The sequence below is a fragment of the Notolepis coatsorum genome, assembly GCF_963971535.1.
Source record: "Notolepis coatsorum genome assembly, chromosome: 14".
Classification (NCBI taxonomy): Eukaryota; Metazoa; Chordata; class Actinopteri; order Aulopiformes; family Paralepididae; genus Notolepis; species Notolepis coatsorum.
This window is the reverse complement of record NC_140178.1, coordinates 3,609,993-3,633,269: the sequence shown is the minus strand read 5'-3', so window position 1 is coordinate 3,633,269 and position 23,277 is coordinate 3,609,993. Positions and strand designations below refer to the sequence as shown.

Below are 23,277 nucleotides of genomic sequence, written 5' to 3'. Positions count from 1 at the left end.
AAACCTTAGTCAGGCGCATCTCGTGTTTGCAATTTTCATAATTGGTCAATAAAACTCGTGCCAGACGAATTACTTCACCGATGACAACCACTTATCCCCCCTGTAGGTACTAGGTAGGTTGAGGTTCTCACCGACCGAAGCGATATGTATTAACACTTTTATTTCTGTCTTCACACAGCAAACCGTGATTAAAAGCCTACAGAACGACACGTTCACTGGAAGCGGCTACCACAGGCGAGTTGAGATTCAGAATGGCGAGGGGGGGGTCCTTGGGTTTGATTGATTGATTGATTGATTGATTGAAAAGTTTATTAACAGATTGCAGAATGGGTACAGTACAGTACAGCTCCATACACACAATTGTTAAGGGGATGCAGACCAGAGAAAGACTTCCGTCTTGTTTACATCAGGGTCCCCCATTTTCAATTCATCAGGACATAATATGACATACAGATAGACAGTACTGCTACATCTATACATTTATGACATACCAGATTTGCAAATACAGTACTGTTTGTGATACAAAAAGTGTCCAGAAAAAGAGTGTATATACATTTGACGTAGAAACTGTACATTGGGGGAGGTTGGGTGGGTGGGGTTTGGTTGGGTGGGTGGGTGGGGGCTGTACATTGGAGGTGGGGGGGGGGGGGGGGGGGGGGGGGGGTAGGGGGGGATACTGTACACTGTACAATGACAAAGCCATACTTGGTCATTTACTGTACAACTGGGTTAGGACATTTGTAGGGGCCAGTTTCGAATTGCAGTCTCCCGTAGGTGTTCTTTGAGAGTGCTTTTGAAAGTGGGTAGTGATTCACATTCCTTTACAGCTTTGGGTAGGGCGTTCCACATTGATGTGGCATAATTGCGAAACGTGCTTAGTCCCTTGTTTGAGCCGAATCTGGGTTTAACATGATTTGTGGAGCTCCCTCTGGTGTTGTGATCGTGGTATTCACTGACCTTTGGGAAGTATTTCGACATGTACATGGGTACCTTGGTCGTGTAGTGTATCTTGTAGACCAGGCCCATTGCAAGTTGCTGTACTCTGTCGTCTACTCTAAGCCATCCTAGGTTGTCAAAGTGGGTTCTAGGAGTAAGGTCAAGCAGTAGTCTGACCAGTTTGTTTTGAGATGTTTGTAATTTTGTTTTTAGCGCCTTTGAGGTGCTTTGGTACCATGAGGTGCACGCATAGTCGTAGTACCCTTGAATGAGTGCTCCTGCCAGAGTCTTCAGGGTATTCTTGTTTACCAGAGAGGAGATCCGGTACAAGAATCGAGTTTGTTGGTTGACTTTTTTTATTACCTTGGATGCCATTTTGTCACAGGAAAGATTAGCCTCTAGGATGGAACCCAGGTAGGTAATATCTTCTTTCCTTGTGACAATATTGTCACCCACTGTAACCGAGAAGCCGTCGGTCTTGCTGAGTTTGTTATTTGAACCGAAGAGAATGGACTCTGTTTTGCCCATGAGTAATGATAGTTTGTTGTCGGCGAGCCATATGCAGATTTTGCCTAGTTCTGAGCTGAGGGCTTTTTCAACCTGTAACTTGTTCTTGTCAGAGACCAGCAGGGCTGAGTCGTCCGCAAACAGGAACAAGTTGCAGTCACAAGCTGACGACATGTCATTTGCATAAATTAGGAATAGTAGCTGTCCTAGTATGCTTCCTTGTGGAACACCACAGCTCACTGTGAGGGGGGGGATAGGGTACCGTTTACCTCCACCATCTGTTCTCTCCCCTCCAGGTAGGATTGTATCCAGCTCACTGATAGACTATCAAAACCAATTGCTTTTAGCTTGTCAATCAGAATGGTGTGTCGAAGGCCTTTTGTAGATCCAGCATGACCATGCCGCAGTATTTGCCCGCGTCCACCTCTTGTTTGATGTGGTCGTTCAAATAGAGAAGGCATGTGTCAGTGGAGTGATGTTCTGAAGCCAGATTGGCATTCGTAGATTAGATTTTTTTTCGCGAGATACTTTTCGATCTGTTCGTATACTATTTTTTCCATGACTTTCGAGATGGATGTAAGGATAGAAACAGGGCGGTAGTTGCCTGAGTCTAATTTGCTGCCCTTTTTGTGCAGGGGTGTTACTCTCGCAATTTTGAAGTCCTTGGGGACGTGTCCCTGTTTTATGGAGAGGTTTATTATGTGTGTGATGACTGGGGTGATGGCGGCTGCTGAGTCTCTGAGGAATTTGGAGGGGATGTTGTCATGGCCAGTGGCCTTGTTGGGTTGGAGGGCGCTCAGTTTTTTGAGTACCTCATCGGTTGTTACCATTTCCAGTTTGAAGTCGTCTTTGTGGACGCCTAGGTTCTTGTAGTATGCTACTATGTGTTCTACCCCATACTGCCCTGAGTGGGAGGGTAGTTTGTTTACCAGTGTTGTGGCTATGTTTGTGAAGAAAGTGTTTAAGTAATTGGCTACATCCAGCTTGTCGAAAGGGTAGCCCCTTTTGTGACTGTACATTGGATGGGGTTGGGCCTAAGAGCTCAATTCTGATTTATTGCTCAGATCAGATTATTTAGTTTGGCTGTTCACATAATAAAAAAAAAAATGTGGCCCAATATCAGATTCCAGTGTGAACCGGTTACTGGTCCTGAACTGACCCTCATGAACAATAATGAAGATGTATTTAAACACGTTTAACTGAAGTCACAGTTTATGGTTTAATGTACGAGTTGCAGCGTAGGCCAGATCATTAGTGAGTAGATGATGACAGGGGCGAGGAGGTGAAAGAGAGAGAAAGTCAGAGAGAGTAAAAGTCACATGAATTCTGATGACTGTTCAGAAAAAGATCAGACCTGTATCTGAGTTAGGACTATCTATCTATCTATCTATCTATCTATCTATCTATCTATCTATCTATCTATCTATCTATCTATCTATCTATCTATCTATCTATCTATCTATCTATCTATCTATCTATCTATCTATCTATCTATCTATCTATCTATCTATCTATCGTAAAATAACAATAAAACAGCATCTACCATGTACATATCTACTGTTTTACAGTAAGCTGTCAGGTTCCATGGTAACCGGCATTCCATTTGCAGGCCGACCTTGAGAGTTATCTCTCTCTCTGTGAGGGAGGGCCAGCTAACTGGACCCACCAGTCTGTGTGGCACGGCGTCTAAAGAGGGCCAGCTAACTGGACCCACCAGTCTGTGTGGCACGGCGTCTAAAGAGGGCCAGCTAACTGGACCCACCAGTCTGTGTGGCACGGCGTCTAAAGGACTCATTGTCTCGAGAGTATATGTTTATTCTTATTACTTTTGTATAATTAAACTATAAAAGAAATACACGATGACTATAGAACAAAAGGCGACAAATACTTTTGTTCTATTAGTCATCGTGGATTTCTTTTATAGTTTAATTATCCCGGATCCCCCCTCTTTTCAAGAGGATCTGAGCACGGTCGGCTTCCTGACAACACTGTTATGAAAACACCCCCAGATGTGAGTCACATTATGAGCAATACAATCTGATTTGGGCCATGCAGTGTAAACATAGCCATAGAATCCTACATCTTGCTGTGGTTAAGGTTAAAGGAACACACCAACTTTTGGGGAAATTAGCTTACGTATTTGCCATCTACCCTGGAGTTAGACAAGCAGATACATATACCCTTTTCCGCTCTGTGCGTGCATTAGGCTTAGGGAACAGCCGCACCGTTGGAAGTAGGTGTGCCAGTGTAGCCTAGTTCCCAACAGTCACTCCAAATACAACTCCAAAACTTTCATGTAAACATGTTGTGACCTGTGTATTAACACATGGAGAATTCTTTTTTATAAAAATTAGACATTTTCGTTTTCTATGCAGATATATACTCTATACTTTTTTTTGCCGAACCACTGCTGCATGGGCGCAGTGATTTCATCACCTCAAAAGCCCTGTTTTTCAGTTTTGGAGTTGTATTTGGAGTGTATTTCGTGACTGTTAGGAACTAGGCTACACTGGCACACCGACTTCCAGTGAATGACACTAAGCTAGGCTAACAGTGCGGCTGTTCCCTAAGCCTAATCCATGCACAGAGAAGAAAAGGGTATGTATCTGCTTGTCTAACTCCAGGGTAGATTGCAAATAAGCTAATTTCCCCAAAAGTTGGCGTGTTCCTTTAAGTCTTTACTGTAATTATGAAATAACTCTCTAGACGGCAGAGCCTATATGAACGTAACGTTTTGTCTCTTCTCCTTTCAAACAGTCTTGGAATCATCTATGGAGTCTTTTCCTTCGCAAATCTACTCGCGCCAATGGTCGTCGCTGTGGCCGGGCCACGGTTTACCATGTTTTTCAGTGGAATACTTTACAGGTAAACACATGTTATACACTCAGAGGATCTATCTGATAAAGTAGGTGTAGTTCAAAACATGTCAGCCTCCTCATGACTGTTTATTTATTGAGTTTATATGGACAGTGCACATTATTCAACAGTACTAACGAGACAGATAGATACCAGTTTCCTCTCTGTGCGTTCAGTAGAAAGCTATCTGGCTGCACGTTAGCGACACCTAGCTTAGCACAATGGATGGAAGCGGACATGACCGGGTAGCCTTCGGGGAGAGGTGTTAGTTGGACAATGGCTAGGCTACCCGGTCATGTCCGCTTCCATTCATTGGGCTAAGCTTGTTATGGTTTGTAACCGACCCCAATCGCACAACACAAGACAGGTATGAGATTAAGCCAAGAACGGGCATTTATTGAATAACAAGAAAAACGGCACTGTCCCTTTAAGGGAGAACACCAATACTGGATAAACAAGGAAAGGGAAAAGGCCCAGTGCCTTTAAGAGGCGAGCTGGCTAAGGGGAAGGCAAAGGGAAGGCTAAAGGATACAGGGCCGGGGCAAGGGAAGGCAGGAACAGGGAGGACTAGGAGGACTGGACAGGGAGGACTAGGAGGAACTAGAGAGGGGAGAACTAGGAGGACTAGGGAAAAACAGGGTAAGGCCTTGGAACAGGGCGAGGGCTGGAGCTGCATACTGGGACAGAGAAAACAGGGTAAGGCCTTGGAAAAAGCATTAATGATGTTGCTGCTCTGCAGCTTCTCCCGGGATGGTAGTCTGGGGAAGCAGGTGGGAACATCAGAGCCGCTCTGCAGACTTCTCTCGGCAGATCTCCGAGGTGGGTAAACGGAACCGAGAGGGAGAGAGGGAGTGGGTTAGCTCAGAGTGCAGTTGGAACAGAGCAGGTGACAGGAGAGGTGACTTGTAACCAAAAACAGAGTTATCCAAGTGACTGAATCTTCGGTGTATAATAAACACTGTGAGCGAAGTCCCAAAATACAAATCCAGGTGATAATATCTTCGGTGTGTAAACACACAGTGGGCGATGTTAGGCCAAAATATTATCCCAATGAAACAATCCAAAAAGGGCTAAACGCTGGGTGAGTGACTGTCTGATAAAAAGCTGGATATCTTCAGTGTTAAATAAACACACGAAAAACGGATAGGATCAAAGACAGTCATAAAAACTCACCCAGGCGCTGTGCGTAAAGAGCGTTGGAACAGAACGGAGCGAGCGCGTCGCCACGGGGAAAGGGTTGTCCAAGCGGAGGTCTGAGTGGTGCGCGACTTGCTTAGAGTACGCGCCGGTACGGAGGGCGCATCTGGCGCGGAGGTCTGAGTGGTGCGCGACTGCTTGGAGTGCGCGCCGGTACGGAGGACGCATCTGGAGTGCGTCTGCGCGGAAGAGCGCGCCAGGCTCGGAGGTCTGGATGGTGCGTCTGGGCGTCTGCTGCGCGGAGGTCTGGATGTGCGTCAGGACGTCTGCTGCGCGGAGGTCTGAAGTGGATCACTGGGATACCTCCCGTGGAAGTTTTAGAGAGCGCAGTCCAGTGTCTCCCTCAGGCAACGGCGACAGGAGGCGAAGGCTGGAGCACATCTCACGCCGGAGATGAAAACAGCATAAACAGACAGTGGACCTCCCGAAGGAGTCTTGGTGATAGAGAATATGATACGGAATGATACGGCATGTTACGGCACGACCCGACAAGGGACAGAGGGGAGAGCGAGGTACTTAAAGCCCACAGGGGAACTAATTAGAATGCACCACAGGTGCGTGAAGGTAATTGATACTTGAAACTAAAAGTGTGTGTTCGGCACCAGACCAATCAAACACATAATGACAGGTAGTCCAAGGGTGTGGTTGCTGAAGAGCAAACGAATGCAAGGGTGGGGGCTAGTGAGGTGAGGAGAATGCAATGATTAACAGTAGGCTTAAAGGAACAGAGCGAGTAGGTGAGCAACAGGCTTAAAGGAACAGAGCGAGTAGGTGAGCAGCGGACAAAACCTCACAGTACCCCCCCCTCCACGGGAGCCACCCGGCGACCCAAAAATACAGACAGAGTGGCAGGGGACAAAACAAGGCAAAAAACAAAAAGTACTGGGCCAAGCCAGCAGGGGAAGCCACAACAAAAGTGGGGCTAGCAAAAGAACAGGGTAGCCGAGGGGTAACTAGGGTAGCTGAGGGGTAACCATGGTAGCTGAGGGGCAACCAGAGGAGCAGAGGGGTAAAGCCAAGGCACTGAAAGCTACAGGGCCTATGCTAGCTGTACTGCTACATCAACATAGAGGCTGCGCTAGCTGCCGGAGCTAGGCTAGCAGAGGGAAAGGGTAGCTGCCAGGGCACTGATAGCTACAGGGCCTATGCTAGCTGTACTGCTACATTAACATAGAGGCTGCGCTAGCTGCCGGAGCTAGGCTGGCAGACAAGGCTGGACCAGCATGAGAGAACAAGCTAGCTGGAAGGACAGTCCTAGCTGTGGGGAACTGACCTTGCTAGCTGAAGGGGCAGTCCTAGCAGTGGGAGCAAACTGACCTTGCTAGCTGAAGGGGCAGTCCTAGCAGAGGGAGCAAACTGACCTTGCTAGCTGAAGGGGCAGTCCTAGCAGTGGGAGAAAAACCGACACTGCTAGCTGAAAGGGCAGCCCTAGCAGTGGGGAAACAACTGACCCTGCTAGCTGAAAGGGCAGTCCTAGCAGTGGGAAAACTGACCTTGCTAGCTGAAAGGGCAGTCCTAGCAGTGGGAGAAAACTGACCTTGCTAGCTGAAAAGGCAGTCCTAGCAGTGGGAAAAACTGACCTTGCTAGCTGAAAGGGCAGTCCTAGCAGTGGGAAAACTGACCTTGCTAGCTGAAAGGGCAGTCCTAGCAGTGGGAAAAACTGACCTTGCTAGCTGAAAGGGCAGTCCTAGCAGTGGGAAAGCTACACAAAAAGTGGAGGCCATGCAGAGGGACCGGGTTAGCTGCCTGGGCATGGCTAGCTACAGGGCCTATGCTAGCTGCAAGGCCTGCATTAACATAGAGGCTGTGCTAACAGCCGGGGCTAAGCTAGCAGACTGGGGCCATGCAGAGGGACTGGGTTAGCTGCCAGGGCATGGCTAGCTACAGGGCCTATGCCAGCAGCAAGGGCTGCATTAACATAGAGGCTGTGCTAGCAGCCGGGGCTAAGCTAGCAGACAGGGGCCCTGCTGAGGGACTGGGTTAGCTGCCTGGGCATGGCTAGCTACAGGGCCTATGCCAGCAGCAAGGGCTGCATTAACATAGAGGCTGTGCTAGCAGCCGGGGCAAAGCTAGCAGACAGGGGCCATGCTGGTAGTAGAGGCCTAACAAGCTGCAGGGGAGCCAACAGGGCTAACAGGGAAGCTAACAGGGCTAACAGGGGAGCTAACAGGGCTAACAGGGAAGCAAACAGGGGAGTCAACAGGCTAACAGGGGAGCTAACCGGGGAGACTAACAAGCTAACAGGGGAGCTAACAGGGCTAACAGGGGAGAAACAAAAAAAAAGGCAAACTCACATACACCGTCTGTGCTGGCTGGGGTCGTCGATTGGTCGGGTCGTACTGTTATGGTTTGTAACCGACCCCAATCGCACAACACAAGACAGGTATGAGAGTAAGCCAAGAACGGGCATTTATTGAATAACAAGAAAAACGGCACTGTCCCTTTAAGGGAGAACACCAATACTGGATAAACAAGGAAAGGGAAAAGGCCCAGTGCCTTTAAGAGGCGAGCTGGCTAAGGGGAAGGCAAAGGGAAGGCTAAAGGATACAGGGCCGGGGCAAGGGAAGGCAGGAACAGGGAGGACTAGGAGGACTGGACAGGGAGGACTAGGAGGAACTAGAGAGGGGAGAACTAGGAGGACTAGGGAAAAACAGGGTAAGGCCTTGGAACAGGGCGAGGGCTGGAGCTGCATACTGGGACAGAGAAAACAGGGTAAGGCCTTGGAAAAAGCATTAATGATGTTGCTGCTCTGCAGCTTCTCCCGGGATGGTAGTCTGGGGAAGCAGGTGGGAACATCAGAGCCGCTCTGCAGACTTCTCTCGGCAGATCTCCGAGGTGGGTAAACGGAACCGAGAGGGAGAGAGGGAGTGGGTTAGCTCAGAGTGCAGTTGGAACAGAGCAGGTGACAGGAGAGGTGACTTGTAACCAAAAACAGAGTTATCCAAGTGACTGAATCTTCGGTGTATAATAAACACTGTGAGCGAAGTCCCAAAATACAAATCCAGGTGATAATATCTTCGGTGTGTAAACACACAGTGGGCGATGTTAGGCCAAAATATTATCCCAATGAAACAATCCAAAAAGGGCTAAACGCTGGGTGAGTGACTGTCTGATAAAAAGCTGGATATCTTCAGTGTTAAATAAACACACGAAAAACGGATAGGATCAAAGACAGTCATAAAAACTCACCCAGGCGCTGTGCGTAAAGAGCGTTGGAACAGAACGGAGCGAGCGCGTCGCCACGGGGAAAGGGTTGTCCAAGCGGAGGTCTGAGTGGTGCGCGACTTGCTTAGAGTACGCGCCGGTACGGAGGGCGCATCTGGCGCGGAGGTCTGAGTGGTGCGCGACTGCTTGGAGTGCGCGCCGGTACGGAGGACGCATCTGGAGTGCGTCTGCGCGGAAGAGCGCGCCAGGCTCGGAGGTCTGGATGGTGCGTCTGGGCGTCTGCTGCGCGGAGGTCTGGATGTGCGTCAGGACGTCTGCTGCGAGGAGGTCTGAAGTGGATCACTGGGATACCTCCCGTGGAAGTTTTAGAGAGCGCAGTCCAGTGTCTCCCTCAGGCAACGGCGACAGGAGGCGAAGGCTGGAGCACATCTCACGCCGGAGATGAAAACAGCATAAACAGACAGTGGACCTCCCGAAGGAGTCTTGGTGATAGAGAATATGATACGGAATGATACGGCATGTTACGGCACGACCCGACAAGGGACAGAGGGGAGAGCGAGGTACTTAAAGCCCACAGGGGAACTAATTAGAATGCACCACAGGTGCGTGAAGGTAATTGATACTTGAAACTAAAAGTGTGTGTTCGGCACCAGACCAATCAAACACATAATGACAGGTAGTCCAAGGGTGTGGTTGCTGAAGAGCAAACGAACGCGAGGGTGGGGGCTAGTGAGGTGAGGAGAATGCAATGATTAACAGTAGGCTTAAAGGAACAGAGCGAGTAGGTGAGCAACAGGCTTAAAGGAACAGAGCGAGTAGGTGAGCAGCGGACAAAACCTCACAAAGCTAGGCTAACATGCAGCCAGATAGCTTTTCTACTGAACACACAGAGAGGAAACTGGTATCCATCTTCTTGTCTCTCTCTCTGGAGAAGACGGTAAGCTAATTTCCCAAAATGATGGAGTTTTCCTTTAAGTCTATAAAATACATCATTTGTTCCTCCACCTTCTCTCCCTGCAGCGGCTACACCGCTGTGTTCATCATCCCCTCCACGTGGTCCTTCTACCTCACCTCGGTGCTCATCGGCGTCGGGGCAGCCTGTAAGTTCATCATCCTTCTCCCCTTAATACTTAATTGATAAGTATACTGTGTGATACTGTGAATAATGTATACTCAGTAGATAGTAAATTATAACACTACCTCATGCATACTGCACCTTATGTGACACTGTGAATAATGTGAATATTCCTCAGCTAGTCAGATAGTAAATTATATTGACCATATTGATCAAATTGTTTACACTGCCTGTGTTGTTTTTTACTACCTGTATACTGTGTTGTTTTACTACCTGTACCCCTCCCCCCCTCCCCCCCATGCTGCTATGATGCCTGAATTTCCCCAAGGGGATCAATAAAGGAATATCTTATCTTATCTTAATATTGAACGGACATCATCACTGGTGGAGTGCACTAAGGGACAGCGGCCAGTTACTTATTCAGTTTCAGTTTATTTATTTAAAAAGGACAGTAGTGTACACATTAATAAACATTTCTGTAAATGTGTCCGTTTTTAGCCAGCTGGCTAATTCGCAACTGTAGTCCTTTTTGGCAAGATGTTATGAGACCGACCATACACCTAGAACAGAAGCATTAAAAGTAAAACACAGTATTTACAACACAATCCAACATAATAGTAAAAGCAATAATAAAATACACAATGAACTGATTAAAAGTGATTACATGTTTGATTGGTTAATAACCATGGTCTTGAGTTTTTGTGTGAATGTGTGGTAGGCAGCACAGTGTCTTATTTCAGTAGGATGTTCCAGAACTGAGTGGCTCTGACTGCATTATTGGACACTTGTAAAGGTCAAGGTGTGTGTGTGTGGGGGGGGGGGGGGGGTCAAACAATCAACAACAACAACAATACTAAACAGATGGATGTCCCGACCGAGTTTCGTGTCAATTGGACTTAAAGGGGAACTATCTTATAAATGGCCTTTTTGAGTGTTTAGCATTGTTTCCTAGCTATGTGAACTTATATTAATATGATCTATGTCTCTAATTCTCATATTGGCGCATTCTTCCAATTCTCCTCTCACAATATTCACCCTCACTGAACTGAGTCATCTGAAAATGTGATGATTTGTGATGTCAGAGAGACACCGCTGCATGATAATGGCGAGGTACATGATGAGCTGCACACAGTGGTTGGAGCCCAGGCTCAAAACGGCTCGAGATCTTGAGGTAGAAAAATGCTGTTTTTGAGGACTTGATTAGAAATACAAAACAATGAATAAAAAAAATATATATTACAGAGGTGTTCCATATACTCACAGGAATTGTGTAAAAGTGCCCAAATAGTGAAAGAAATTGTAAAATAGTTCCCCTTTAAGGCGTAGGAGTTGTGACCTTTCCAAGTTCAAAATGTTTGACCTTTAATTATAGCGCCCCCGTTAGGCCGATTGGGGTCATAATATTTCCTGCATTTGCACACGGCTCCCAATCAGTTTCATGACTCGCTACCATTTACCATCTGATGGGAATTTGCGCAACAATGTAATACATGTGCTAATAATAGTAACTACTACTGCTATAATAACAACAACAATGTAATACATGTGCTAATAATAGTAACTACTACTACTACTATAATAACAACAACAATGTAATACATGTGCTAATAATAGTAACTAACTACTACTGCTATAATAACAACAACAATGTAATACATGTGCTAATAATAGTAACTACTACTACTACTATAATAACAACAACAATGTAATACATGTGCTAATAATAGTAACTAACTACTACTGCTATAATAACAACAACAATGTAATACATGTGCTAATAATAGTAACTAACTACTACTGCTATAATAACAACAACAATGTAATACATGTGCTAATAATAGTAACTACTACTACTACTATAATAACAACAACAATGTAATACATGTGCTAATAATAGTAACTAACTACTACTGCTATAATAACAACAACAATGTAATACATGTGCTAATAATAGTAACTAACTACTACTGCTATAATAACAACAACAATGTAATACATGTGCTAATAATAGTAACTACTACTACTGCTATAATAACAACAACAATGTAACACATGTACTAATAATAGTAACTACTACTACTGCTATAATAACAACAACAATGTAATACATGTGCTAATAATAGTAACTACTACTACTACTATAATAACAACAACAATGTAATACATGTGCTAATAATAGTAACTACTACTACTACTACTATAATAACAACAACAATGTAATACATGTGCTAATAATAGTAACTACTACTACTACTATAATAACAACAACAATGTAATACATGTGCTAATAATAGTAACTAACTACTACTACTATAATAACAACAACAATGTAATACATGTGCTAATAATAGTAACTACTACTACTGCTATAATAACAACAACAATGTAATACATGTGCTAATAATAGTAACTAACTACTGCTATAATAACAACAACAATGTAATACATGTGCTAATAATAGTAACTACTACTACTACTATAATAACAACAACAATGTAATATATGTACTAATAATAGTAACTACTACTACTATAATAACAACAACAATGTAATACATGTACTAATAATAGTAACTACTACTGCTATAATAACAACAACAATGTAATACATGTACTAATAATAGTACCTACTACTACTATAATAACAACAACAATGTAATACATGTGCTAATAATAGTAACTAGGCAACTTGATTGATTTGTGTTATTATTCTAATTCGTCACCTGTCCGTGACCTGTCCTGTCTAAATGTTTAAATGTTGAGCGATTTGCAGTGTCAAATTTCCCACGGGATAATAAAAGTATTTCTATTCTATTCTATTCTATTCTATTCTATACTTGTTACTTACTCTTTGGACACTTTCAGAGGGAAACAAGTTCGTATCAACTATTGAAAGTGACATTCCAGCCCTTCCTGTAGCTAAGTGCCACCTAGCTGTGTCCTTGGTTGTATTCCTCCGACAGTAACAGCAGCGTACCTGCCTTCCCCCCCCAGTGCTGTGGACGGCCCAGGGACAGTTCCTGGTGGAGAACTCCGACGCCTCGACCATCAACAGGAACACCGGGATGTTCTGGGCTCTGCTGCAGTGCAGGTACTGTACGTCCGCCACTACTAGGGATGGGTAGTTTGGGTACCTTTCACATTTGAACCGATACCGGTACCGGTACCTGTGAATCGATACCGGTACCCAACGGTACCTTTTTTCGGTACTTTAGTCTCAAGAAATTTAATTTACCTACCTCAGTCGTGAAAAAAAAAATCCAAACTTCAAATAACTACAATTTCGACAGTTTTCGGCTTGTCATTGCTCCGACTGCTTTGTTGTTGAATCAAGTCAAATCCTTGGTAAGCATATATTGTGCGTGTGAACGTTGACATGAAAAAAAAAAAAAAAAAAAAAAAAAAAAAAAAGTTTTTTTTTTTTTATTTTTCTTTTTTTATCTCACTTGAATTGATACTCGGTAGTACCGACGTGTTTCGGTTCGGTACCTCAAAAGTACCGAATTCGGTACCCATCCCTAGCCACTACAGGTCATGCGATGATGATGATGATGATGATGATGATGATGATGATGATGATGATGGTTGAAATTCTTTATTAGGAATAATAACACCTTGAGATGAACCGTCTCGTTTTCAAGGAGGTCCCAGATTATAAAATAATCATACATTTTACGACGAGATATTTTACAGACGGTTCAGACGACGTCAATCGGACAAACGAAAAACAAAACAAAGAAAGAAAACACAACAGTAACAACTACAATAACTACAACAGTAGCCGACACATAACACATCATTGTTTATCATTGCGTCAATGACCTGTGATGATAATGATGAATGATGGTCAAAACATGATGATTAGTCAAAACATGAACAGGTGATCTCAAAGTGGAAGAGGAAAGAGCAGTTTTAAATAAGTGAAAAGATGTTATTGAACGGATATGAACAGGTAGATTGTTCCAGTCAGAACGAAGTGCGTCAGCCACTGCAGGTCGTGCCGTCATTCATGTTTGGCAGTTTGAGTTTTGCTCCCTGGAATGGGGGTACGATGGGGGTACGATGGGGGTACGATGGGGGTACGATGGGGGTACGATGGGGGTACGATGGGGGTGACAGTGGCAGAGCAGTCGTCTCGATTGCCGCGCTCCTCCCGGGCAGCGTGTCGAAGTGTCCTTCTCTTATTTTTTTTTATATATCTTTTATTGGCGAAACATAGGTGGTACAGATAAGCAAGGTTGGTTATCAATATTAAGATATCACCATGATTATTTTTTTTGCTTTTATTGGACATGATGACGAGACACGGACAGGACTGACATTGACCAAGAACAACAAAAAACAACAAAAACAAAAAAAAAACTAAACAAAATCGAAAACAGACAAAAAGAAAGTTTAAAAAATAACCAAGATACAATGTGGGGCGGAGTTTACATCAGAGTATCTTCTGTGGTGCTCACCTCAGAGAAGGGAGTATTTCTTTAGGATCCGTCTGGGGGTCAAGGGATGTGAGAGTGTTTATGAATGTGATTAGCGGTGGCCATCTATCGTAACAATTGGCAATCGAGCCTCCTTGAGCAAAGACACTTAACCCCCTGACTGCTCCCAGATGAGCAGGTCGCGTCTATACTTCCCACAAGCAAGTTGTCCTTTTGCGCGATCTGATTGGCCACTGACGTTTCTGGTCATGTGACATGTGCGCCCAATCGTGTGACGGCAAGTTCTTTGGACGGTTAAGCTTAGGCGCTCTTTCGAAGTTGGTTAAGGTTAGAGTTTGTCTTAGAGCAGGGCGATAGAACGCCAGCCCTGATTCCAAACTCTAACCTTAACCAACTGCGAAAGAGTCGCCTAAGCTTAACCAGTGATAAACTAGGCGTTAGGTCGTTTGCAGGCTGTTCGACGCGGAAATGGGCTAAGACACTGCTCGCCATGCGATTGGGCGCACATGTCACATGACCAGAAACGTGCATGGCCAATCAGAGCGCAAAACGGGAACGTGGAAGGACAACTTGCTTGTGGGAAGTATAGACACGAGCAGGTCGGCACCTTGCATGGTCGCCTCTGCCGTCGGTGTGTGAATGTGTGAGTGAATGGAGTGAAACGTGAGGAACAAATTGTGAAGCGCTTTGGAAAAAAGATATATATATATAAATGCACCATTTGCCATTTAAAGATTTTCACTGTAGTTTTACCATACGTTAAATATTTGGATGTAATGTTTTGTTTTGATTTGAATTCCTTTGAATATCCCCATGCACTCTCCTGAGTACATCCAAAGTATTTCCAATCTATAATACATGACAAAATCACAGTACTTGATGAAATGTAAAGAGCTTTCGGGGAGCCCTGTAATCAGTGAAGACACCCTACTACTAGAAATATGACCCTACATTGTAATATTACAACTTGCCAGCTAGCTAACGTTGGCCAAAAGCTACAAAGCACAATGAGGCTATGGAAGCTATGAGGCAGAGCGGTAGCTACACACCATAGCCCAGTGGTGCCCAACCAGTCGATCGCGATCGACAGGTAGATCGCGGGCTGATTTCAAGTAGATCTCAATTAATAAAATTATATTATAAAAAAAAAAAAAAAAAAAAAAAAATCAACTCTGCCTCTCTTTGTTAACTACAACAAGCAATGTTTGTTATTTAAGATGAGGTGGGACTCGGCACTGACAGATTTGTGTTCATTATGCTGCTTTTATAAAGCCTCAAATGACGGCTTACAATATTTCATGAAAGCAAAGTGTTATTATGCCATATAATATGTTCTGTCATGTGCATATTGAATGGGTATTACTAATACTAATACTAGGCGAGAGTAGGTCAAATTTTGGCTGGTAGCTCTCGGTTAGGTGGTAAATTAAAAAGTAGATCTTGGTTCAAAAAAGGTTGGGCACCCCTGCAATAGCCCTTTCACTGCCACACTACCAAACGGTTAACCCTTTCACTGCGACAATACGGAAGGTTAACCCTTTCAATGCCACACGACAAAGGGTCAACCCTTTCACTGCCACACTGCAGAAGGTTAACCCTTTCGTTACCACACTACAGACGGTTAACCGTCTGTAGTGTGGTAGTGAAAGGGTTAACCTGTAGTGTGGTAGTGAAAGGGTTAAATGCCATGAAGTATTTCAGCTATGTATTAAGAGTATCCCAGCTTTGTATTAAAGTATTTCAGCTTTGTATTAAAGTATTTCAGCTTTGTTTTCCCAGTAAAGTAGCTGAATCTGTCATCATCATGTCGGCCATTTATTTATATATAACGTACTCAAATTGTTCTTTCATTCGCAGCATGCTGTTTGGCAATCTTTACATCTATTTCGATTGGAAAGGAAGCACTGAGATCTCAGGTAGGGTTCAATTATCAAAGTATATTGCATAAGGAGTGTATTTGGAGTGATTGCTTATGCTATTATTTTTGTCCTCTTATTGACTTGACCCACTTTTTACTTCTTAATATTTTTTTTAAACTTACTTTCTCTTTACTGTATCGTCGCTGGCGGAAGAAAACCTCGTAACTCCAAAAACCCAACTTTTCAGGAGATGAAAATAACCAACACAGATATGGAGGATGATCTACTGAGTTGATTTAAAAAAGATTATAATAATAATAACAAATTTAAATGGAGTTACAAGTTTTTCTTCCGCCAGCGATGGTATGTAGCACACTCTCAGGGGCTCATAAGGAACAAGCATTTCATTATAAATAGGGATGTCCGATATTATCGGCCGATATTGGCATTAAAATGTAATATCGGAAATTATCGGTATCGGTTTTCAAAAGATTAAATTTTTTTTACATTTATCTAACCTGTATTTACCCAGGCAAGCAAGTAAGAACAAATGCTGATTTTATTTATTGTCAAAAGTATGCATAATGTTGTGTTAATTCCACAACAAGAGATATATAATGTTAATTACCTCAAATTATTCCGTTTTTTGGGGGCGGGGGGGGGGGGGGGGGGGGACCCTGCATATATATCGGTATCGGTTGATATCGGTATCGGAAATCAAGAGTTGGACAATATCGGTATATCGGATATCGGTAAAAAAGCCAATATCGAACATCCCTAATTATAACGTATTCTGTATTTTGTTCTGACAAATAAAAACAAACTTGAACTCACTGTATGAACTTATGAACTTATGAACTTATGAACTTATGAACCTATGAACTTATGAACCTATGAACTTATGAACTTATGAACTTATGAATATGAACTGTAAACGCCTCCTCTCAGACAGGAGCAGAAGAACGATCTTCACCTCGCTGCTCGTCACCTCGGTGCTCGGGACGCTGAGCTTCATCCTGCTGAGGAAGACCTCTCATGATGAAGACATGATGTCCGAGGACGAAGGGCGCTCTTTGCTCTCAACCCGCTCCGTGTAAGTTATAACCCTTTCACTGCCACGCGACAGCCGGTTAACCCTTTCACTGTGACAACACAGAAGGTTATAGCCCTTTACTATCACACAACCGACGGCGATGCTCCATCATTAGCGTCATTAGCTCCGCATTGAAAAGTATCAATATCGGTGCCCACATTCATCGAAACAAAAACCCTACTTTGTAAAATACTAAAGCGTGTCATCAATACTTAGTCAGACGACGTTATAAACTGAACACGTCCGTTTGTACAGCAGGTCTATCTGTGCCTATATAAGAGCAGTTTCACTTTCACTGAGAGTGGATTTAACTTGGCGTGAAGGAGAGAAAGGAGGCTCTAGAAACGACACGACGGGTTACACAACGATGGCAGAGGATTTGGAAATATTTCCGATTAAACCCTGCAGCAGCTCGACTGGAGAGAAGCTCAGAGTTTTTTTTCTTTTTTTTTCTCTGTTTTTCTCCCCGTCCCAATTTTAGTCGTTGTGCCAATTCCCCCCCCTCCCCTACCCTACCTGGCTGCTGTATGCATGTTCTCTTACGAGTCGGTACAAGGGCGTCCCGAGTCGATCGCACGCTTCCTCCGATGCGTGCGGCGACAGCCAGTGACGTCTTTTCACTTGTCAGCGAGGACTCTCATTTGGTGAAGCGTAACACGTGGGAGGGCACGCTATCTCCACCGAGTCCTGCCCCCGCTGAGCAAGCGCCGAGACCTGACCTGTAGGCGTCGCTGTCCACAACGCCAGATTCCCACCCGCCAGCTTCCCCACCCCCTAACACTGCCAATTGTATTAGTATGAACGACCAGCCAAGCTGGTAGCAACGCAGAGAGCTGGGCTCGAACCCAGCATCTCCTGCGTTGGTGACGAGCGCAATCTCCAGCAAATGGATGCTAGTCATTGACAGACATATAGTGGATCAATGTAGCTGCATAACGTTAAAGATCAAAGGAAGCGCTCTACAGATATTGGCCGTCATTTTGTAAAAACGTCTGGCGTCACCGGTAAGGACACCGGTGTGTTGTCGTGAATTTATTAGTCACGGGACATTTTCACATCACCGCGGCAACCCTATAGTTGGGACACAGAGACATTTGGGACGCTGTCTTTTTAGCCACTGTAGTTATAAAGTAAGCTATGCCTGCTCCCTTCACCGTGCACAGCTACACCCTCTTGTTGTCATGGGTTTATTAGTCATGGGAAATATCCCATCACCGCGGCAACCCTAGTCCCAACTATTTAAGCAACGTGGCCAATTCTTTTTTACTTTTGCTGCATAACATCCTTCTCATCCATAACGGAAATTGAAATCATAAAAAAACTCCATGCAGTTTAATCAAACACTTGTCAACAACAGGCACATCATCACAAACACCTCTGACTTGACATTTCCCCGTCGATGATCAAAACAGTGTGTGTGTCTGCAAATAAACACACCACAGCTCGTTGTCAACTAGGGATGAGCATGACTGACCAAAATCATTTTCGAATAGTCTACTAGTCTACTGACCGAATATTCGAAAATTCGAAAAAGATTTTTTTTTATAAAAATACGAAATAGTTATTTTCTGTTTCAGTTTAAATTCAGTTTAAATTCAGTTAAAATGTTCAGTTTCAGTTAAATTCGGTTATCATTTTTAATAGAATGGATCATTAAAATGAAAGGGTATTGCACATAAATAGGCACTTCTGATAATCCTTCAGAACGTTGATCGGCTCAGCTGACCGACAATAAATATAAATGACACCATTCACCATCGTAGCCTATAATAATAACAGCATTGAGCGGTCGGGTGGTGTAGCGGAGATTGCGCTTGTCACCAATGCAAGAGGCTGCTGGCTCGACTCCCGGAGTCAGCATTGCCTGCGGCTTGGGCCGATCGTCATACTAACTCGTTTGGCTGGGTTAGGGGGAGGGCAAGTCGTGGGTGGGAATCTGGCGTCGTGGACAGTGACGCCTACACGTCAGGTCTGGGCGCCTGCTCAGCGAAAGGCAGGAAGTGGTGAAGGCAGCGTGACCTCCCACGCGTTACGCTTCACCAATGAGAGCCCTCGCTGTCAGGTGAGAAGAGAGCCACTGGCTGTCTCCACATGTGTCGGAGGAAGCATGTGGTAGACCTCAGGGTTCCCTTGTACCGACCAGTAGGGGGAACATGCGCACAACGACCAGGTAGGGGAGGGGGGGAATTGGCATAACGACTAAATTGGGATGGGGAGAAAAGCACAGAAAATCAGGTGGAGAAAAAGAGGATACAAAAAAAAGAATAATAATAACAGCATTGCATTGGTCTATCAACCAGTTTAAAATGTTTTAATAATTATATATTATTCGACTCTGACATGAAAATCGAATGTGGAGACTGGCACGAGTCACGACTATTAGAAAATTCTACCTCATCCCTACTCTGTTGTGATGTTAGTGACCAGCTCCTCTGTTGTGATGTTATTTAGTGACCAGCTCCTCTGTTGTGATGTTATTTAGTGACAAGCTCCTCTGTTGTGATGTTACGTGTTCTCATCCCTCCTGTCAACAAGTCAGAAACATCCCAGAGGTGTTCTCATCCATAGTGTCAACAAGTCAGAAACATCCCAGAGGTGTTCTCATCCATAGTGTCAACAAGTCAGAAACATCCCAGACGTGTTCTCATCCATAGTGTCAACAAGTCAGAAACATCCCAGAGGTGTTCTCATCCATAGTGTCAACAAGTCAGAAACATCCCAGAGGTGTTCTCATCCATAGTGTCAACAAGTCAGAAACATCCCAGAGGTGTTCTCATCCATAGTGTCAACAAGTCAGAAACATCCCAGAGGTGTTCTCATCCATAGTGTCAACAAGTCAGAAACATCCCAGAGGTGTTCTCATCCATAGTGTCAACAAGTCAGAAACATCCCAGAGGTGTTCTCATCCATAGTGTCAACAAGTCAGAAACATCCCAGAGGTGTTCTCATCCATAGTGTCAACAAGTCAGAAACATCCCAGAGGTGTTCTCATCCATAGTGTCAACAAGTCAGAAACATCCCAGAGGTGTTCTCATCCATAGTGTCAACAAGTCAGAAACATCCCAGAGGTGTTCTCATCCATAGTGTCAACAAGTCAGAAACATCCCAGAGGTGTTCTCATCCATAGTGTCAACAAGTCAGAAACATCCCAGATGTTTAGTTTACATCCCAGACGTTTAATTCACATCCCAGACGTTTAGTTTACATCCCAGACGTTTAGACGTTTAGTTTACATCCCAGACGTTTAGTTTACATCCCAGACGTTTAGTTTACATCCCAGACGTTTAGTTTACATCCCAGACGTTTAGTTTACATCCCAGATGTTTAGTTTACATCCCAGACGTTTAGTTTACATCCCAGATGTTTAGTTTACATCCCAGACATTTAGTTTACATCCCAGACGTTTAGTTTACATCCCAGACGTGCTGTTGAGGAGGTGTTTAGTTTACATCCCCAGGTCTTTACAGGGAGGAGGTGTTTAGTTTACATCCCCAGGTCTTTACAGGGAGGAGGTGTTTAGTTTACATCCCCAGGTCTTTACAGGGAGGAGGTGTTTAGTTTACATCCACAGGTCTTTACAGGGAGGAGGTGTTTAGTTTACATCCCCAGGTCTTTACAGGGAGGAGGTGTTTAGTTTACATCCCCAGGTCTTTACAGGGAGGAGGTGTTTAGTTTACATCCCCAGGTCTTTAAAGGGAGGAGGTGTTTAGTTTACATCCCCAGGTCTTTACAGGGAGGAGGTGTTTAGTTTACATCCCCAGGTCTTTACAGGGAGGAGGTGTTTAGTTTACATCCCCAGGTCTTTACAGGGAGGAGGTGTTTAGTTTACATCCCCAGGTCTTTACAGGGAGGAGGTGTTTAGTTTACATCCCCAGGTCTTTACAGGGAGGAGGTGTTTAGTTTACATCCCCAGGTCTTTACAGGGAGGAGGTGTTTAGTTTACATCCCCAGGTCTTTACAGGGAGGAGGTGTTTAGTTTACATCCCCAGGTCTTTACAGGGAGGAGGTGTTTAGTTTACATCCCCAGGTCTTTACAGGGAGGAGGTGTTTAGTTTACATCCCCAGGTCTTTACAGGGAGGAGGTGTTTAGTTTACATCCCAGAGGTGCTGTTGAGACGTTTAGTTTACATCCCAGACGGTTTAGGAGGCGTTTAGTTTACATGCATGTTGTTATTGTTCACTGTATAATATTCTCCATGCATCTTGATGATTCTTCCACAAATAGGATTTGTATAGACCTGTTCCCAGAGGACGTCTGGCCAAATATGCAGCACGCGCCACGCGCAGACCTGAGGCAGAAAGGAACTTAATCCTGGTCGGAACAACGGGTGAAAGACTCACACTCACAGCCGTGCTGATTTGGCAAATTTGGCAAAATGACATCCAGCCGTTTTCGTTTGAAACAACTTTTAGTCAGGGGAGTGTCATGGTTTCTCCATAGAGCTCCGTTATACTTTTAGTCAGGGGAGTGTCATGGTTTCTCCATAGAGCTCCGTTATACTTTTAGTCAGGGGGGTGTCCTGGTTTCTCCATAGAGCTCCATTATACTTTTAGTCAGGGGAGTGTCATGGTTTCTCCATAGAGCTCCGTTATACTTTTAGTCAGGGGAGTGTCATGGTTTCTCCATAGAGCTCCGTTATACTTTTAGTCAGGGGGGTGTCCTGGTTTCTCCATAGAGCTCCATTATACTTTTAGTCAGGGGAGTGTCATGGTTTCTCCATAGAGCCCCATTATACTTTTAGTCAGGGGAGTGTCATGGTTTCTCCATAGAGCCCCATTATACTTTTAGTCAGGGGAGTGTCATGGTTTCTCCATAGAGCCCCATTATACTTTTAGTCAGGGGAGTGTCCTGGTTTCTCCATAGAGCTCCATTATACTTTTAGTCAGGGGAGTGTCGTGGTGTCTCCATAGAGCTCCATTATACTTTTAGTCAGGGGAGTGTCATGGTGTCTCCATAGAGCTCCATTATACTTTTAGTCAGGGGAGTGTCATGGTATCTCCATAGAGCTCCATTATACTGTTATTCAGGGAAGTGTCATGGTTTCTCCATAGAGCTCCATTATACTTTTAGTCAGGGGAGTGTCATGGTTTCTCCATAGAGCTCCATTATACTTTTAGTCAGAGGAGTGTCATGGTTTCTCCATAGAGCTCCATTATACTTTTAGTCAGGGGAGTGTCATGGTGTCTCCATAGAGCCCCATTATACTTTTAGTCAGGGGAGTGTCATGGTTTCTCCATAGAGCCCCATTATACTTTTAGTCAGGGGAGTGTCATGGTTTCTCCATAGAGCCCCATTATACTTTTAGTCAGGGGAGTGTCATGGTTTCTCCATAGAGCCCCATTATACTTTTAGTCAGGGGAGTGTCATGGTTTCTCCATAGAGCCCCATTATACTTTTAGTCAGGGGAGTGTCATGGTTTCTCCATAGAGCCCCATTATACTTTTAGTCAGGGGAGTGTCGTGGTTTCTCCATAGAGCCCCATTATACTTTTAGTCAGGGGAGTGTCATGGTTTCTCCATAGAGCTCCATTATGCTTTTAGTCAGGGGAGTGTCATGGTTTCTCCATAAAGCCGCATTATAATTTTAGTCAGGGGAGTGTCATGGTTTCTCCATAGAGCTCCATTATACTTTTAGTCAGGGGAGTGTCATGGTTTCTCCATAGAGCCCCGTTATACTTTTAGTCAGGGGAGTGCCATGGTTTCTCCATAGAGCTCCATTATACTTTTAGTCAGGGGAGTGTCATGGTTTCTCCATAGAGCCCCATTATACTTTTAGTCAGGGGAGTGTCATGGTTTCTCCATAGAGCTCCATTATACTTTTAGTCAGGGGAGTGTCATGGTTTCTCCATAGAGCTCCATTATACTTTTAGTCAGGGGAGTGTCATGGTTTCTCCATAGAGCTCCATTATACTTTTAGTCAGGGGAGTGTCATGGTTTCTCCATAGAGCTCCATTATACTTTTAGTCAGAGGAGTGCCATGGTTTCTCCATAGAGCTCCATTATACTGTTAGTCAGGGGAGTGTCATGGTTTCTCCATAGAGCTCCATTATACTTTTAGTCAGGGGAGTGTCATGGTTTCTCCATAGAGCCCCGTTATACTTTTAGTCAGGGGAGTGTCATGGTTTCTCCATAGAGCCCCATTATACTTTTA

General features: G+C 44.3%; 1 protein-coding gene across 1 annotated transcript in view; it reads left to right on the top strand.

The window, feature by feature from the left end:
- LOC311239875 (UNC93-like protein MFSD11) overlaps positions 1-23,277 on the top strand; it is a gene marked incomplete at its 3' end in the record, with an annotated part of 48,646 nt that overhangs the window by 726 nt on the left and 24,643 nt on the right. The window contains exons 2-7 of the mRNA XM_084328319.1: positions 179-234; positions 4,201-4,308; positions 9,682-9,761; positions 12,730-12,826; positions 16,032-16,090; positions 16,982-17,126. Of these exons, the coding sequence (XP_084184445.1) occupies positions 179-234; positions 4,201-4,308; positions 9,682-9,761; positions 12,730-12,826; positions 16,032-16,090; positions 16,982-17,126 (545 nt within the window). The remainder of the gene's footprint in view (positions 1-178; positions 235-4,200; positions 4,309-9,681; positions 9,762-12,729; positions 12,827-16,031; positions 16,091-16,981; positions 17,127-23,277) is intronic.